The sequence below is a fragment of the Thunnus maccoyii genome, chromosome 11 (assembly GCF_910596095.1).
Source record: "Thunnus maccoyii chromosome 11, fThuMac1.1, whole genome shotgun sequence".
Classification (NCBI taxonomy): Eukaryota; Metazoa; Chordata; class Actinopteri; order Scombriformes; family Scombridae; genus Thunnus; species Thunnus maccoyii.
Genome location: NC_056543.1, coordinates 3,453,072 through 3,472,695, shown reverse-complemented (window position 1 = coordinate 3,472,695; position 19,624 = coordinate 3,453,072). Strand labels below are relative to the sequence as shown.

The 19,624-nt window shown below is 37.1% G+C and overlaps 1 protein-coding gene across 7 annotated transcripts in view; it reads right to left on the bottom strand.

The window, feature by feature from the left end:
• Positions 1-19,624, bottom strand: part of LOC121906862 (butyrophilin subfamily 3 member A2-like) — a 115,260-nt gene that overhangs the window by 92,107 nt on the left and 3,529 nt on the right. For 2 of the 7 annotated variants that reach the window (XM_042426041.1, XM_042426040.1), the window contains exons 3-4: positions 15,089-15,121; positions 12,171-12,215 (exon numbers count right to left, since the gene is read on the bottom strand). In XM_042426041.1, coding sequence (XP_042281975.1) covers positions 12,171-12,215; positions 15,089-15,121 — 78 coding nt within the window. Of the gene's footprint in view, positions 1-12,170; positions 12,216-14,945; positions 15,001-15,088; positions 15,328-19,624 lie in introns of all 7 variants that reach the window. The other 5 variants (XM_042426045.1, XM_042426038.1, XM_042426042.1 and 2 more) reach the window with 3 other exon arrangements.

The window sequence follows — 19,624 nt, the reverse complement described above, 5'->3', positions numbered from 1 at the left end:
AGACCTCAGTTGTTGTCCAAAAACTATTATTTAATAGTCAGATAATGTACATTGTTTATTAACATTAAGGAAAAAAAGAAATGCTGCCAAGTGTAAATATCAGCACGCTAACTGTAGCCTCACATAGAGCTGCTGGTAGTGTTGAAAAGCCTAATAAGAGACAACAGAGAGGTGACGTCATGCTAATAAACAAAAAAGTAGTCCTTCTTTGTGGCAGTAAACACAACACACAACCTGCTGATAACTGTGACATATTCACAGTGTAACAAGATATTCAGGGCTGATGACGGTAAGGTTAACATGATGAAGAGCAGGGCTGTGGCTTCATACTCAAACACACACACACACTGGGAAACCTCTCGTAGAATCGCTAGCTCAGCTACAACACAGATACCATCACACGGAAACATCTACAAAGGGCCATGAACGTGCTTCTAGTGACAGTCAAAGCTCCAGCGGACTCTCTGTGTTTCCAGCATGAACACGGAGAGTCTGACAGCTCATGGTTGGGTGATTTTGTTTGCGTTTCTTCTTTGTTGTCACCTACAATTGCGTCTATCTGACCGTAACCAGTCTGTTCAGCTCCTCCATAAGGAGGCGCTCTGGTAGTGGCGAGTGGAAATGTTGCGATATGTTGCAATATGGATTTTTTTTTTGTCCCACCCCTAATAACTAGCAAATATTTGGAATTTTTACTTTAAAAAAATTGCTAAAACAATTATTTGATTGTCAAAATAGTTGCTATTTAGTTTTCTGTCAATCATCTAATCGATTAATTGTTGCAGCTCTACTTTAAAACACAATGAAGACTGTTCCTGATTAATGAATGACTGTGGTCTATCATAAAAAGGTGAATGATAGTTCAGTTCCTGTTCTTTCACTGATAACTCCCCTTGGATAAATGGTGTTCTGCATCAGGCAAGATCTGTATTCTGATCTTGCCTGATGTATTTAAATTTGAATAGAGACCAAAGACCTGAGCACACACACACACACACACACACACACACACACACACACAGCAGAAACAGCAGCAGGTGATAGCCAGCAGTAAGACACAGTAATGACTTGGTGTGAAAGATAAACTGCAGCCCATCTCTGAGTTAAACTCTGTGTTACTTGAAGATTTTTCATTGTGCTATATTTATACTCGTCATATTGATCAGATGCAGATATTGTAAATTTCTCAAAGAACTTCAGTGTAAAGTCAAGAGGTTGTAATATGTAGCACAACAAGGCAGCAAAACTGAATATGGAACCGTGTTCCTGCACATGCTCAGTGGCGTCTGTCTTAGGCCGTATTCAGACCAAATCAGGCGGTGCAGCGAAAACACCAGTCCTCCCATTCATTTGAATGGGGGTAGTGCGTTTCAACTGTGGCTGTTTTGGCCGCTGTGGCGCCTTACACTGAACAACTCTCTTCAGACTAAGAAAATGATCGCTGTTATAGAGCTGCGAAGTGGGAGGAGCTATTTCGGGTTCCCCTCCTATTCATTTTTCCCATAGAGACTGTTACACGACTCACACTTGGAGCACTTCTACGGCTTGGATCGGCATTAAACTCTTCCAGTTAGGTCATCATAATGTTTACAACTTCAGCGATAAAGCATTTTGAATTCATTATACTCTGATTCATGTTCACAGCTTCTTCTCCATAGCAACAGCAGCTGAAGCTCATGGGTATTGTAGTATTCTTAGCTATCATGCCATGCCAAAAATCACGGACAAAATGTTATTTCTCAGAAACAAAGTTGAAATAGTTGAAGCTAGTGGTTGTAATATAAACCTGTAGGATCATTACATTATCTGGGAGAGTCCTGTGTTTCTATGTTTACTAATATTGACAATGTCGTTTAAAGAAAATGGGAATACAGGATGGGGGAAACACTGCCGGAACCAACAATCCCTCCAACTTTGCAACTCTATTATTCTTTTGAGATGTTTCTAAACAAACTAACATGACCGTAATCTTTAGAGTGAATGTCAACCACTGTGACATGTGACTCACTGACCACACAGAGGAATAAGATATATCAGGCTTTGGATATGCACACAATACTTTTAAGTACGGTGAGTTTGACTCTGCATGTGAGATTTGTTGACAATAAGAAAAATATAGAAAACCTCAAGACTTATCCCTTTAGGTGTTTCATTTAATTAGAGGAAGCTGAGAGTCTGAAAAATGCTAAATTTAAAGAAAAAGCAATTAAATTGATTGAAGGAATTCTTGTTGTGGATGACCTGTGTTGTCTGAGTCTCCATGACACTGACCTCTGCCTCTATACAAATGATCACTGTTTTGACACATCATTTGGTAAGATAAGTAGTGGTAAAACTGCTATTTCCCTTTTATGCTGTGCTTTCAAATGATTCAGTGAGTGAACTTACCACACAGAAGTAAAATCAACAGGCTTGAAGAAGACATGTCTGTACTGGAAAACAAAGATAAAAGATCTTTTGGTGTCATATTGTGACAAAAACAGATTACCAGTTTAATTACTTCATATATTCATTAAGTTTTATTATCAGTCAGACTAAATGTTTTTTGACACATAATATGCAAAAAGAGACAAGATCATACTTATTTCAAAACATGAAAATTCTTCTGAGTGAAGAATTTAAGATACTTCATTCCAGCTGTTTCCTTCAGTGCTGTTACGTATTAATCCCAATTCAATCAAGTTCATTATGTAAGTGCAACTGTTAAGAAATGAGACGACACTTACCAGAAATACTTCACACACACACACTCGAGCAGCTGTTCCTCCACTTGTCAAGTTCACCTCTGCTGTTAAAAAAAAGTGAGAGATAGTGAAACTACTTGCAGCAGCCCAGTGGCTCCTCCTTCCTTTTTGCCATCCGATTGGGTGTAACTCACAATTCAGGTCATGCAGAGGCACACGCACACACACACACACACACACTTGAATGCTTTCTGCAATTTACTCTGAATAAGAGCTCTCATTATCAGATCAATTCTGTCATGTAATGTGACTTTAAAACATAGTAACACTTTACAATAGGGTACTAGATCTGGGCGATATAATGAATTAATTTATCAGAATTTTTGTTCTTGCACAATGTGTAAAAATTGTGAGTTATTACAACATGCACAAGAAGTTGAACACTGCTATATCAGCCATTCTGAGTCATGACAGTCCTGTAAACTGATATTAATAGTTACAGTACAAAAATCCAAATCAAAACAACTTTATTGTCCACTGTTGTTTTTGTCTTCAGCTTGCATGACAGTCAACATCAGATATGTTAGTAAAATACATTTTACACTCTGAACTGCTTAAAATGATTTGAAATAATTTAAATTAACTCAAGACCAATTTAAGAAGTGCCAGGTACATGAGATTCAAAGCAATATTGTCATGTCCGTTCATTAACTGATGTATGGTATGTGGAAGGCAGGAGCTGAAAGTGATGATACAGGAGATGTCATGTATCCTCTAAGATTTTGTCTGTCATTCATACATACATGCACATCTGCTGCTCCAGGTGGCCGGCTGCATCTGGCTCTCTCATAGTGAATTTAACAAAACACTGATCTGTTCTCTCGGTTTGTGTTTGTTGACGAGGTATCACGAGGTCAAGGTCACTTTTATTGTCTCAGTGACGTGAGGTATAGCAGGCAGCAGGATCCAGTCTGGGATACAGGCAGTAAACTCACTCTGAAGGTAAATAAAGGCTGAAGGTGCTGCAGCAGACTAGAGGGAGTTGTCTCAGTTGAGACTGATAAGTCTCCCTCAGCTAAATGTACAAAGGGAGCAGCGGCAAGACAGGAAGATCATACTATGTGATATGAATTATCGCTGTCTGGCAACATTGCTTTTACATTCATAACATTTTTCCCAATCACTTGCAGGTTGTCACACAGAATTCAAATGTCAGTTCACTGAGTTAGGCTTGTTTGTCTAAATGGGTTAAACTGCTCTTCTAGAAAGCATGTGTAAATACCCACATGTAAAATACTTGAACCAACTATCACAACCATACAAACATAACTTTCATAAATCTCTGTAATCTGCCATTGTTATTAAAGAAGTAATGAATATTTAGATTCAGTAACATGATCCTCCTCAGTTTTTTGTGTGACTTTTCTCATGTCATTTTCAATGGAGGAAAGTAACTTAATACATTTACTCAAGTACTGTACTTAAGTACAGTTTGAAGTACTTTTACTTGAGTATTTCCATGTGATGCTACTTTCTACATTTCAGAGGGAAATATTGTACTTTCTACTCCACTACATTTATTTGACAGCTTTAGTTACTTTTCAGATGAAGATTTGACACAATGGATAATATAACAAGCTTTTAAAATACAACACATTGTTAAAGATGAAACCAGTGGTTTCCAACCTTTTTGGCTTTTGACATCTTACAAAAAGCAGTGTGTAGTCGGGGTCACATTTCACATGTCTATGAGTTGTTAACAGCTCCACCAAATAGTGATTTTTCCCTCTAAACTTCTCACATGCTTTCATTTCAATAAATGTTCAAATGATCCAATATTTCAGCAAAAATCAAAGATTAGAGAAAAAGTCCAGAAACTGAAAACAGATTTGTGTATCAGAACTTTGTTTTTTCTTCTTTCCTCTCCCATTAATCATCTCACGACCCCTCAGATTTATCTGCTGACCCTTTGGAGGGGCCCGACCCTTAGGTTGGGAACCACTGGACTAAACTAGCTAACTGTATATAAAGTAGTGTAAACTAGCTCCACCTCCAGCAGCTACAACAGTAACATGCTGCTCTAACACTGATGCTTCACTATTAATAATCTAATGATGTCATATATAATAATATATCAGTCAGAGGGACCAAACCACTACTTTTACTGCAATACTTTAACTACATCAAGCTCATAATACTTATGTACTTTTACTGCAATACTTTAACTACATCAAGCTCATAATACTTATGTACTTTTACTGCAATACTTTAACTACATCAAGCTCATAATACTTATGTACTTTTACTGCAATACTTTAACTACATCAAGCTCATAATACTTATGTACTTTTACTGCAATACTTTAACTACATCAAGCTCATAATACTTATGTACTTTTACTGTTACTTTAACTATATTTTGCTGTTAATACTTGTGTAGCGTTGCTGAAGTAAGATTTATCATGTAGGACTTTTACTTGTAATGGAGTATTTTTACATCGCTGTATTGGTACTTTTACTTAAGTAAAGGATCTGAATACTTCATCCACTGGTCATTTTCAGGTTACAGGTGCAGCTCCTCAGCTATCACTTCTGAAACACATTTACATGCAAGGAGTGAAAATAAAAGTTCATATATAGATGTCTGCACCACTTTGTTGTGACTGACTGGTTTTTCATGGAGGATGAAAAACACAAACACAAACCTACTGGACCAGTGTTTATCATGCCTACTGTATCTTCACCAGAATCAAATAAAGGTCAAAGACAAATAGTCACACCGGGTATGTGAGAGAATTTGCAGGTTGGTTGTTGTGTTGGGAGCAAAACAAGCCTCCAGGACACTTATACACCCTCTCTCATGAAGACCAGGGCTCTTCACAGAGTGCAGCCTTGAAAAAGAAACTATAGGACGTAAACTGCCAGACGTCCTTGCTGGGAGATTACTGACACAAATGTGGAAGTGTTTGTTGTGCAGTCAGGACAAGAGGGCAGAATCGGTGTTGCCTATGCAGTCTCTGTTCTCTTTTACATGTCTTGCTCAACTCATTTTACAATGAAAATAACATGAAAATAGTTCCTTTTATTATATCCATTTTCCAGTCCTGCACCCAGACAGTCCAACCCACTTCAGGGCAGAGGAGCAATTTTTAATCCCTGAAAACAGTCTTCAGCTCTCTTCCTGTCAGGATGCATGGAGCATGTGGCCTGAGAGGCAAAATCCAAGGCAAAAAGTCATACAACATCAAGTACACATCTTTTTGTATGTCTGTCTGTCATGGAAGAGGGATCTTCCTCTGTTGCTCTTCCTGAGGTTTCTTCAATTTTTTCCCCCATTAAAGGGTTTTTGGGGAGTTTTTCCCTTATCCAGATGAAGGGTCTATCACATATATTGGCTGTTTCCCTGCATGGGCCCCAGTTTTCCCTGCTACGAACATGTAGCATCTAGTCGGGGTTGTACATACTAGGGCTGCAACTAATGATTATTTTCATCATCAGTTAATCTGCATATAAATTTGTTGATTAGTCGATAAATCACTTTGTCTATAAAATGTCAGAAAATATAAAAAAATGAAGCTCAAAAAGCAAAGATTTTCTATTTACTACCATGTAAAAGACAGTAAAGCCGCTCACATGCAGCTACATGCTCACATTAGAGAAGATGGAACAAGAGAAGATTCTGCATTTTTTATTAAAAATGGCTTAAACGATTAATCCATTTAAAACTTTTGCAGATTATTTTTCTAGTAATTAATCAATAAACGGGTTGTTGCAGCTGTAGTACATACCAATACACACTGTACTCTATATAATACTGTATGTGTGAACCTTTTATTCCTGAAAACAGTGGTGTAATAGGGTGTAAATTTTTGTATTTCAGCTCATGTTTGTACTCTTGACTCAGACATGGATGTTTTGTTTTGTACGTTTCATTTGGTGAAGATGCAAAACTTAACCAGGAACACTGTTTGCTCTTTGGTATTAAAACTGTTGTGCTATTCATGCAAACAAAGATCATCTTGTTGTGTTACCTGTTGCACACAGAGACGTCACTACTTTGCATCAAGCCTGCAGTTTATCACATGTCTCACTCAAGCTTGTAAGAACATGTTTAACTCCATTCAGATATTTTTACAATATGTCGTCACACAGATAGAAACTTTAAAATGAAAGTAAATATACTGAGTGACAGACACACCGTGACGAGATAATTATATTGTCCATATTTGTGACACTTTTCTGTTTGCTGCTGACTTTTATTAACTCAAACTTGGAGTTTCTGATTCATATCTCATATCTTTATTCTGCTGTTTTATTCAATTTTATCATATTTTTCTCTTTTTAACTGTATTTAAATGTGTATAAGGTCAGGTCTCTTGCTGTACGTGTTTAGACAACAATCTTTCACTTCCTCCTCTCCTCTCTACTGTCCACCTCCTTATTCCTCTGAACCCGCCTGTGATCTCTTCACTCTCGTACCGATGTGGCAACAGGAAAAAGTATAATTGCATAACATCAGCTGCACAACGCCCACCAGTCACTCTAATGCATAACATGTCACTTTCATATATGTCATCAAACTGGACTTTACATTGTGCATTGCATTCAGCCTCCACTGTTACATCATTTATTTATTGTATGTCACATTTTATTTTATAAATTTTACCCATTTATATCCCATTTCTCAATTATTATTCTATTTAAATAATAGTAGATAATAGATAACAGATTAAATTTTTAATTCAATTTTAATACTTTATTTCATTATTTATATTACTTCACTTTTGTTCTGTTTTTATTTTTCTATGTTGCATTTATGGGAACAAACACCAAGACACAGTCTTTGTATGCTGCATACTTGGCTTATTAAACTGACCACTAGCAGGAGCCACATGCTCCTTCTAGTGGGAACTAGACGGAGCATGTGGCTAGATATAGTTGGGCTCACCTCTACACACAGCACCGGCTCTGGAACCAAACTCCTGAAGAGAGGCTGGACTCTCTACTTTTCCTGAGTTGCCCAGGGTGAGAGGCAGTCCTCACAAGTATCCCCACACCCACCTTTACAAAATAGTGACAGTGGCCAGACTCCAAATGGAGATGTTGTGAGTTATGGCTCACCCAGAGCAACTGAAATCTTACAGCCTGGCCAGGTGAGCCAGGTACACAAGTGACTACTGTAGTATCTGTAAATAATTAATATACACCCTGAAAAACTCTATATTTCAGCAGGGCCAACCTTGGCAAGGACAACCAAGGTGGCAATTAGATTTGTGATCAGAGAAGCAAGTAAAGGTACATTTACAAGGTGAAATGGCCCAGTGTAAATTATTAAATCACTGTCTGGGGAGAGCAGAGTGTGAGAATGCTTTCTGCGTTTTATTTATAGTATATGGGTCATGCTGTCTATTTAGTGGTATTCATCACAATTACAAAACCTGAGGTTTGGTATATGGGTATATATATTCTACCCATGTGGGGGGTGTGACACCAACAGCAGAGAGGTGATGACATTAAATTTCCTTTTGAGGTCAAGCCTTCAACATGATGGTATGTTCTTAGAGATACAGTAGTAATAAACACATTCTAACCATTGGAAGCAGACCTGTTAAATTTGAGCATTCAAGTTCATTCTTGACCTTTAGGAACAGTATGTGTAACAAATAATCTCAGCTCAAAAGGTCCACTGACTATTTAGAGCTTTTAACTGCATCTCACCATCTGTCCTAAGAGTGGAACTTCAGTCACATGATAACAGAAACAGACAACATCAACATCATATTCGAGCCTGAATCTGATCCAGAATATGACTTTCAACAACACCAACGACCTCAACAACAAAGATTACAGAACGGACGGCTGTTTATGGACATGCTCAACAAGCTGACATCATCTCACATGGAAAGTTAAAAAAAACTTTGCAAATGAAGCGTCCAGGGCAGCTGAAACCTGGGTTTTGTCTCACAGGGAGCATTTTTACATATGTTCAACTCAAGTTTTGGAACTTTGACCATTTTTAACATCCAACATCATAACAGAATATAAATGTATATAAATGTGCTTTTGTTGCCTCAACTGAACCACACACAGCAGTCAGGATGTGAACTTACGTTTACACCTGTTGTGTAGTATTTAAATGTAACTTCAATCTTTAAATGTTCTGTGAACATAATCCAGGCAGAGATTATGTTCAGCAAGGCAACATTACTGGAAACAGAATTTAGTAGAAACGTCATTTCTAGGAGATAGAGTCACATGACCGAAGTATGACGGAGGTCACCTGAGCAAACTCAATTAGCTGATATGAGATGTGGTTGAACGCTCAGAATAAGATAGTTGGTGGACCACTGAGCTTTGATTGTTTTGTAATATAGGACTGTTTGACAGTATGAATACAGGATATTCTTGTGGATAGGCTCAGAAGGTGTGTACATCTGTACATAAACTGTTTTGTACACAAGGTGTCTGTGTGGTTGATGATATCTTTATATCCAGCAACAAAAAGGTAGCGAATAACAATCGCAATAGAGAATACATTGAAGTTACTCATGTTGGGCCTTGGCTAAAAGTTTGGCTATCAGCAATAACTAATGATTACCAAAGTTAATTATTAATTATTAAAATCAATAAAAAATATCAATAAGAATTAATAATAACAGGGCACCACCCTGGAGTTAGGGAAAAAGACAGCCAATTCAGTCTCAAAATGTACTAATCTATCAATTTGGAACTTTGATTAATAATTAACTTAATAACTATAATCAAATAATCACCATATCAATAACTAGTAAAGGTTGAAGGATTTTGGAGTTCTTTGCAGAACAGAGGTTGGCAAAACTCATTCTTGTGCAACATTAAAACAGACAGCATGTATATATGTATAAAAGATAAAAGAGCAAAACACACAATATTAATCTAGCTATTAGTGTACCTATATACAACTGTATGTGTGTAAGTGGGAGTCCGTGTGTGTGTGTGCATGTGTGCATGCATGTGTGGCAAGATGACGTACGTGATCTGGTGTGATGACATTGTGCGAGAGTTTAGACGGCGGACGTGACTATGGGAGGGAAGTCAATTCAATTCAATGTATGAAAAACACGTGGGAGAGCTGCAAGCTAGTAGCTGCTGCTGCTCCAGCAGTGATTTTTTAAAATCTTATAGCGCCACCTACAGGTGAAATTGTATCAAATGCTACAGACTTGTTCAGCATCCCCAACTGTACAACTTTGCTGGATTTGTTATCATGGGATATTATATTTAAGTGATACGCAACCTAATAAGTAGTATAGTGGTGTTTCACTAATGGCCACAAGGTGGTGCTATTGGTGCCATGTTTCAATATGTCATGCACATTCTCATGAAGAACTTGTGTACCAAGTTTCCTTTCATTAAAGACAACAAATTTGTAAAAATATAATGTTATAATATTACAGCAGCACTCCTTGTGGGTAGAATTGTATCAAATGTTACACACTTGTGCAGTTTGGCTACATGCACAATATTCCCAAATTTGATGTCAATCCAATTTAAAACTGAAGAGTTTGGTAAACAATTATAGACAAACAGTGATATCTGAAAACAAACTGCTTTTTGGGAGGTCATCTAAATATGGAATGTACCAAGTTTGGTTAAGATTAGATGAAATATGTGTCAAAAGTAAAAAGTAGAAGTATGCGATTCAAAACGCAGTGTTTCTTTGGAGCCGTTTCTAAACAAACTAACATGACCGTAATCTTCAGGGTGAATGTCACCCAGTGCAACGTGTGTCTCACTGATGTGTTTTAAACAGAGGAATAAGATATATCAGGCTTTGGATACACACACAATACTTTTAAGTGCGATGAGTAAATTGTTGGTTTGACTCTGCACGAGATTTGCTGACAATAAGTAAAATATAGAAAATGCCCAGACTTATCCCTTTAGTTGTTTCATTTAATTAGAGGAGGCTGAGTGTCTGAAAAACGTTGACCTACTTGTGTTAGGTCTGAATCTCTGTGACCCATGAAGTCTGTCTGTATACAAATTTCCCCTGAAATGAGGCATCATTTCAGATGCATTTTTTATTACTACAGCTCAAATCGGTGTTGGGTTTCACAAGCTGACCACATGTGGCCTACTCACAGCACACACACACACAGAGCTCTTTTCTTTACGGCAGAAGACACGAGAGCCTGCCTAAGACTCAGTAACTAAGTTATCTAGTGCTAGAAGCTACCACACAAGTCTGCTGGCTGATTTAACAAGAACAGGAGCCAAAAAGCAGAGTTAGCTTGCCAGTAACTCTAAAAGGACGGCACAAAGGAGTGACCTGGGCCCTCTGACCTGCATGACTGGAGCACCATCTACCCAGCAAAGCCTGCATCCTTCAGCCTTGGAGCCAAACTCATCTCTGCCTGACTCATCCATGGATTCACCAGCTAAAAAGCAGCACAACACAAAGCATCTCTCTCCATCCATGGACTCGGTAACAACTGGGCATAGCCTAGCAACATATAGTGTAGCATAGCACGGCTAAGCAAGACTGTTTAACTTAATCAATGTACTGTACTAATGTTAATGTTATTCAGTGAACTATTGCTGTGATGTCTTGTTCATGGTTAGGTTATTGCATAACCACACCACTAAGAGAACCACACGGTTAAGAGGTTTGAAGGCTAGCTCTGCACACTTTGTTTCAGGCAGCACATGTAGTTCAAGAAGCCACATGGTTTGTTCTGTCGGCCATATTGACTGCATGCCATGTGCTCGATCACCTTGCTGTTGTCTTCTCCCCTACACACATACACTTGTATATAGGTACATTTAGCTAGATTAATATTGTGTGTTTTGCTCTTTTACCTTTTTGTTAAATAAATGCTCTTGGATATACATGTTGTCTCTTTTAACGTTGCACAAGAATGAGTTTTGTGAAACTCTGCTCTGCAAAGAACTCCAAAATCCTTCAACCTTAACTAGCTATTATTATGGTAATTTTGGTTATAGTTATTAAGATAATTATTTATTTGAGTTCAAAATTGATAGCTTAGTAAATTTTATGAGACTGAATTGGCTGTCTTTTTCCCTGGTGCCCCGTTATTATTAATTCTTATTAATAGTTTCTATTGATTTTAGTAATCAATAATTATCTTTGATAATCATTTATTATTGCTGATAGCCAAACTTATAGCCAAGGCCCAACACCAGTAAAACCACTACTTCACACTAAATCACAAAGCTTGAAGAAGACATTTCTTCACTGGAAAACAAAGATGAAAGGTCCTTTGTTGATCTATGATTAATACTTTCTTATAGTTATGTCATATTGTGAAAACAGATCACCAGTTTCATTCATTATTGATATATTCATTAAGTTCAATTATGAGGCAGACTAATTTTTTTTTGATACTTCATTTCAGCTGTTTCTTTCAGTGCTGTTACGTATTAATCCCAATTAATTAAAGTTCATTATGTAAGTGCAACTGTTAAGAAATGAGATGACACTTACCAGAAATACTTCACACACAAGCAGCAGTTTTCTCCACTCTGGCTTCTGTTAAAAAGGAAAAAAAATGTGTGAATGTGAAACCACTTGTTTGAGCCAAGTGGTACCACCTTTGCTATTTGATTGGCTATAACTCACAATTGAGGTGCAGAGCTCTGATATGCAATGTGAATTTAAAACATAGTATCACTTTACAGTAGAGTACTAGATCTGGGCGATATAATGAAATAATTTGATTTATCAGAATTTTTGCTCTTGTACACTGTGTAAAGATTATGAGTTATTACAACATGCACAAAAAGTTAAATGCTGCTATTTTAGCCATTCTGAGTCACAACAGCCCTGTAAACTGTGATGTTTATAGTTACAGTACAAAAATCACACTATTATTATATCATATATTTGATGAGTGTAGACGCACTCCTGTCTCACAAGAATACACGTAGTTCACAGTGAGAGTTGAGATACATGCTGCTCGCAACAGGACCAAGAGGACAGAAAAAGTGCAGAAATAACATAATAAAAAATAAAATAATAAAAGCAAACTGTTTGGTAAGTTTGCTTTTATGTCAGCATGTATTTTCTATAACAGTCATGTTGAGTGTTATAGAACATTCAGTGATTTAGAGCCTCTGTTTTCCTCTGATGAGTTCTGACGACAACTGACTACAGCTGTTTACATCCTGGCATTAGCATTAGCCTGCTTCAGCACCTCTATGGAAACTAATGGAAACTGGAGAAAAGTGCATCAGGTGGAATTAAAAGAGTTAAAAATTCAAATTATTAGATTAAATACAAGAAGCTGTACTTTTGATGATCCTTTTCTGTGTTGTTTATCCATATAAAATACTGATGCACATCAATGTTGACTCAGTGTTTTTGTAAAAATGAATGTCTTAACTAAGATAACTTCTGTGTTTGCTGTGTGTTTGGTTATATATCATTTATTATCGGGATTATCTTTAAAGTGACACATTAAGATGTAACGTTTTATGTTAACAGACGTCCAGGTCAGACAGGACGTTGGTTGGACCATTGAACAACATAAAGCAGATATGTGATTTCAATTTAGTTTACAGTACAGTTCTGTTGCAATGTGCCAGAGATTACCCTCTAAGAAAGTCAAATTAGGGTCTAACAGTGGGAAATTTAGATGCAAAGACCAGGCAGCTTCCATAGCTAATGTTACTAGGGTTGGATAGTGACATCTAGTGCAAATATGTACAAATATGACTTGGTTAAGGTAAACTGTAGTTAATAACAGCGACAGATATGCAGGCCTATCAGTACATTTTGCAGAGCAAACAGTGGCAGATCTAGAAAACTTTACTTGGGGTGGTAGAGGTTTAGGCATTGTAAACTGTTTGTATTGGCTGAGCGCCATGGTGAAACTATTCATGAACTCCAGTGGTGTAAAACATCTGTCATATCCGATAGAAGAACCAGGTTTAAATTCTAGCTTTTCAAAAACAAGCAACAGCCATTAGCCACATCAATAGATCCAGCCATAACTACAGCAACATGACATCCAGGGACTACAGATGCAAATTAGCTTCGAGCTATCTCTGGTGCAGTGCATCTTTAATGTTTAAAACTGCACACTGTCCTAGTCAATAAATAAATCAATCAATACACCGCTATAGCCACAGCAAAAGGCACAGCTACTTAAGCAGTCTAGATAGATTTTAGTGAGTAAAACAAGCTGAAACTGTAAATAGGACTCTGAAAACTGATGGGTACACCCAGCACCAGCAGGCCACTTGTAATTTTAAAGCACAAACTCAGTGGGTACTGTACAGAAATGAAAGCAGACATAACCTACCTGATGCACGAGCCAACAAATGACCTCAACTGTAAGGATTCTCTGCATTTCCTCCTGGTACAGCTCTTATGTTTTGGAAGTATGACGTGTTTAACAAACACACTCCTAAAGGCCGATAGTGCCTCAGCAGACTAGAAGTATTTTAGTTGAGACTGATAACTCCCCCTCAGCTAAATGCATGAAGGGAGTGGAAAGACAGGAAGATCATACTAGGTGATATGAATTTGATAGTCTTGCTGTCTGGCAGCCCCAAATGATCGATCCACTTTATTTTAAGATGTACATTTTTCAAAAGCTGTAACATTTATTTACTATTAGAATACTGTTTATAATGCTGTTTATAACATCGGTATATAATAGAATGTTAGTTTCTTTCATGCTGTTGGTGTATATAGTCATTCACACCTCAGATCAACGGTATTAAATTTTCTATATGTTGTAGTAGCAGCCAGAGGCCAAGCAATCAGCCCGTTCTTAACACGCATGCTTTGAACGGGCACTGCACCTATTACACTTAAAGATAAGTGATGTCTCTTTCCTTTCCTGCAACATGTAAAGTGATTTGGCAGATCTGTGTCAAAGTGTATATCCTCTTCCCTCCGCTGTTAAAAAACTGATGCAAAAGTAACTCTTTGCTCATCTTCAAGTTTTGAGTTTTTGACTCATTGAATAAGAAATGCTTTCAGCTCCAAACCTTATTCCAAAATCTTAACATTTTACACATGCCGTTTATAGCAACAGATTATGATGTACACACGCACACACACACACACACACACACACACAGAGTCGTGTATCCATTACTTCAGAGGACAATACACTGATTTAATTTCCCGGAGACTCATCCTTACCTTAACCATAACCACCACATGCCAAACCCTAACCTTAACATAACCCTAAACTAACCTGAACTTTAAACCAAGTCTTCACCCTAAAATTACGTTAAGGGTACTTACGTTATTTGCTTTTTGTCCTCATAAGTGAGGCAAGTCCCCACAACATGTGGAATACCTGGACCACACACACACACACAGTGGCTGGGAACTATACACCAAAATTCAAACTAAATTCAAGAAATTCAAGAGTACAGAAAACTTACCTAAGGGGTGACGGACTGCCAAGAGGAACATCCCTGAGAGGATGAACATACATGTCCCATGCATCATAGAGGAAAACATCCAGCCTCATTCTTATCATGAGTGTTATCACCAACAGTTTCAAAGTTGGATGTCCATGTAAAATAGTCCATGAACTCAGACCATCAGAATGCTTTTTCCTCTGCTGACAGAAATAGCTGAGTACTTTTTGTTGTTGCATCCCTCTTGGCATTTATGTGACCTGAAGTGGAAAAGGAAATGTGGCTCCAGTATTCTTTGCCGAAGAACAACACACAGATTTTCAAGGAGTAGCTTCCTTTTTAGATTAGAGGGAAATCCAGCATGTAAAACGACAAGTTATTAGTGTTACAAGTGTTCAAAAAGCTAGGATGACTTCACTTTCTTCCTTCCAGAAAGTGTATTTCATCTATGCATGTGTGATACCCACAGCAGGTCCAATGGTCACGAAGCCTAAAGAAAATGTTTGTGGTTATCTTTACAGGCAGTGACCTGCAGCTCATCTGTTTAATACGCTATTATAATCTGTGGAATTTCCTGTTACTCTCTGAAACGGATGCACTTTAGTTTCTCTCACACTCTCACCAGCATGTAAGATTGCTTTGACACTATGAATACATTGCATTGTTTAATTTAATTATGCTTTAAACTGCATAGTAGTAGGTTTTCATTTTGGTTGTAATAACTATGCCTTATCATGTTTCTTTCATGGCATAATTCATGTAATTCAGTGCAACTTTCTGTTTTTTTGATTGATTGAATTGTTTATTTAAGTGTCCTGCACCTTTCTGGTGCCCAGCCCATATGGGCTTACAAGACACTAGACCAAAATAACCAAGATGGCCACATGACATATCATAACGTACAGTTCCACAGATTCAGAAATAAAGCGTTTCAGAACATTTAGTTTACATGGAAGAAATGTCCTGTTATGATGGATACAATGTTCTCTGTCTTAGCTGCCAAGCATCTCCTATAAATCTCGCTAAAATAAAAATTTCTATATTAAAAAGCCAACTCAACACCTCAACATCGGATAACCAATGTTAAATGTTAAATCATTTACTATGTCTTTTAGGTTTAGGTTTTGTTTGTCATAAACTCGTGCAATATGTGCAACGAAATGCAGGGTGGCAAAAACTTGAAGCTGAGCTAAAAGGACGATAAATAATAATGATTAGAATAAAAATAGAAATGAGAATTGGAAAAATAAATAAAAAGGATACAAATTAGTAGTGTATATTGATCTGGTGTGTATGTGGGCTGTGCAGTATGTAAAAATTTACATATGTCACAGTTTTAAAGCATCCTGAGACACATCACAACATATCAAGTTTGCAGATGACATCACTCTGGTAGGCCAGATCACAGACGAGTCGGCCTACAGGGAGGAAGTGGAGCATCTGGTGAGCATCAGAGACATTTCGCACCCAAACCACGGACTGTTTACTCCGCTACCATCGGGGGTGGGGGCTTTTCTCCTGCTGCTGATTCTCTGCTGAAAAACTGAACTATTTACTCGCTTTATATAACACACTGCAGCACTGCATAAGTGTATAACTGTATGTCTACATGCTGCTCATAGTAAGTTATATCATGCACATCAGCACTTCATGTCTAAATTGCACTCTGGTTAGATGCCAACTGCAACTCGTTAAGTACTTGTACTTGTACTTGTTCAATGATAATAAAGTTGACTCTAATCTAATCTAAATAACAATTTCTTCAACAATTTCTTACAGCTGAATTTCCACCATAAATTTTCTTCTGGTTCAATCCTCCAACTGAAATTACAGCTGAGACAACATATCAAAAGACCTCCGACCCTTTTGGAAAGACAACAAAATAGGAATAATAGGATCAATTTACGCAGGAATTGACAGTGTGTCAGTTGTGCTTGTTTACAATGTGTTGATATAATGGAGTTTCACCAGTTGTGATATGTCATATTTTCTTTTTAAGATTTAAGTAACAATACAGCGATGTAAGAGTACTCCATTACAAGTAAATGTCCTGCATGATAAATCCTGCTTAAGTAAAAGTACACAAGTATTAACAGCAAAATGTAGTTAAAGTAACAGTAAAAGTACATAAGTATTATGAGCTTGATGTAGTTAAAGTATTGCAGTAAAAGTACATAAGTATTATGAGCTTGATGTAGTTAAAGTATTGCAGTAAAAGTAGTGGTTTGGTCCCTCTGACTGATATATTATTATATATGACATCATTAGATTATTAATAGTGAAGCATCAGTGTTAGAGCAGCATGTTACTGTTGTAGCTCCTGGAGGTGGAGCTAGTTTACACTACTTTATATACAGTTAGCTAGTTTAGTCCAGTGGTTCCCAACCTAGGGGTCGGGCCCCTCCAAATGGTCACCTGTTTCAAGGGTCATCTGTTTTCAGTTTTTGGACTTTTTCTCTAATCTTTGATTTTTGCTGAAATATTGGATCATTTGAACATTTATTGAAATGAAAGCATGTGAGAAGTTTAGAGGGAAAAATCACTATTTGGTGGAGCTGTTAACAACTCATAGACATGTGAAATGTGACCCCGACTACACACTGCTTTTTGTAAGACGTCAAAAGCCAAAAAGGTTGGAAACCACTGGTTTCATCTTTAACAATGTGTTGTATTTTAAAAGCTTGTTATATTATCCATTGTGTCAAATCTTCATCTGAAAAGTAACTAAAGCTGTCAAATAAATGTAGTGGAGTAGAAAGTACAATATTTCCCTCTGAAATGTAGTGGAGTGGAAGTATAAAGTAGCATCACATGGAAACACTAAAGTACAAGTACCTCAATATTGTACTTAAGAACAGTACTTGAATTACTTTCCACCACTGAAGTTAAGTCATGTGACCTCGTCATGGCACATCTACAGAAGTGGGATCAGAGAGACTGGTATGCATACTGGGCATGATGGGGTAGTGACAACTGAAAGTGCATTGGTTTTTTTTTTGTTTTGTTTTGTTTTTGTTTTTGGTTTTTTGCGGTTAACTTATTATCCTTTACATCCATCCCTTACAAAAAAACACATGTGAGTTATCACATGTGAAGTGCTGTTTCATGTGTTGTGAAACATGTGTTTATTCCATGTTTGTTCCATGTGATACATTCAGGGCACATGTGGTTTTCGGACGTTTCACATGTGAAACTTCAGGGGCACATATTGTTTTCGGATGTTTCACATGTGAAACTTCAGGGGCACATGTGGTTTTCGGACGTTTCACGTGTGAAGCTTTCAAGGGCACACATGGCAACATTCACAATGGATTTGTAAATGTTTATCCAGACTTCATCACATGTGATATAGTCTGGATAAACATAAAACACAAATCAACTCAGAAATTACATGACAAAGACATCTAAATTTATGAACACTTTTCTTCAGTATCAAATCCAGTTACTGTGAGAACAGGAACTGCTCATAGCTAAGATATAACATTTCAACAGGTATAACATTAAGTAAACAATAGGTATAACATTTCAAGGATACAACATTGCCAGATGTAACTGACTCACTGACTCAGTTGCAACATTATACTTCCTGTTTGCATTCCCCAAAGCATTTTGAAGGACTGTATTTGCTAAACTCAGAGAATGAAAGAATAACAAGGAGTGACATAATCCATTAATACTGCCTCAACATTGTTTTGATATCCCTTGAACAATGACACTCTCCTCTCTCTTCATTCATATACAGATATTTAGTGTTTTGAACATGTGTGAACATACAGGCAAAAAACCACCCCAAAAACCATTTAAAATTGCAAAGACCATTTATTTGAAAACTGCCATAGAACATGCAAAATAATGGCATTCTAGTAAAAGTAAAACAATATCCTTAGATTAAAACTGTAAAACATAAAACTGTAACTCCCTCCTAATTAGGCTTTAAAGGATTAATCTATATTTTTTATTGTCAACAAATCCCATGAAAAGAACATAACCAAAAATATAAAAATGTATTAGTCCATCTTTTAATACTTTTCCACTGCAGTTTTTAGCAAACGTTGAGTATTGAGTGTGTGTGTGTGTGTGTGAGCCACACCGCTGCACTTTGTGACATGTTCCTTTATTATGAAGAGTTTGGAGCCGTTTCTAAACAAACTAACATGACCAAACTCTTCATGATGAAGGAACATGTCACCCAGTGCAGCGGTGTGGCTCACTGACGTGTTTTTAATAGTTTTTGGAACAACAACGGAGTTCTACGGCACAGATGAATAAGATATATCAGGCTTTGATACACACATTATTTTTTAGTAGATCAGTTCATCATTGGTTTTAGGATTTGCTTCTCATTTGGCAATAAGAAAAACAATTAATAAAACGGCCAACAATAAAATGTATCACATTTCCCAAGATTATGTTCTTATTATATTTTCTTATAATATTATTAATGTCAGCTGAAGAGTCAGTCACACTGGATCTGGTTCAAAAGTAGTTTAGTCGACTTCAGTAACATTCAGTAACTATAAATGGAGTCGCTCTGCTGTCCGTTTCCATTAACATTCT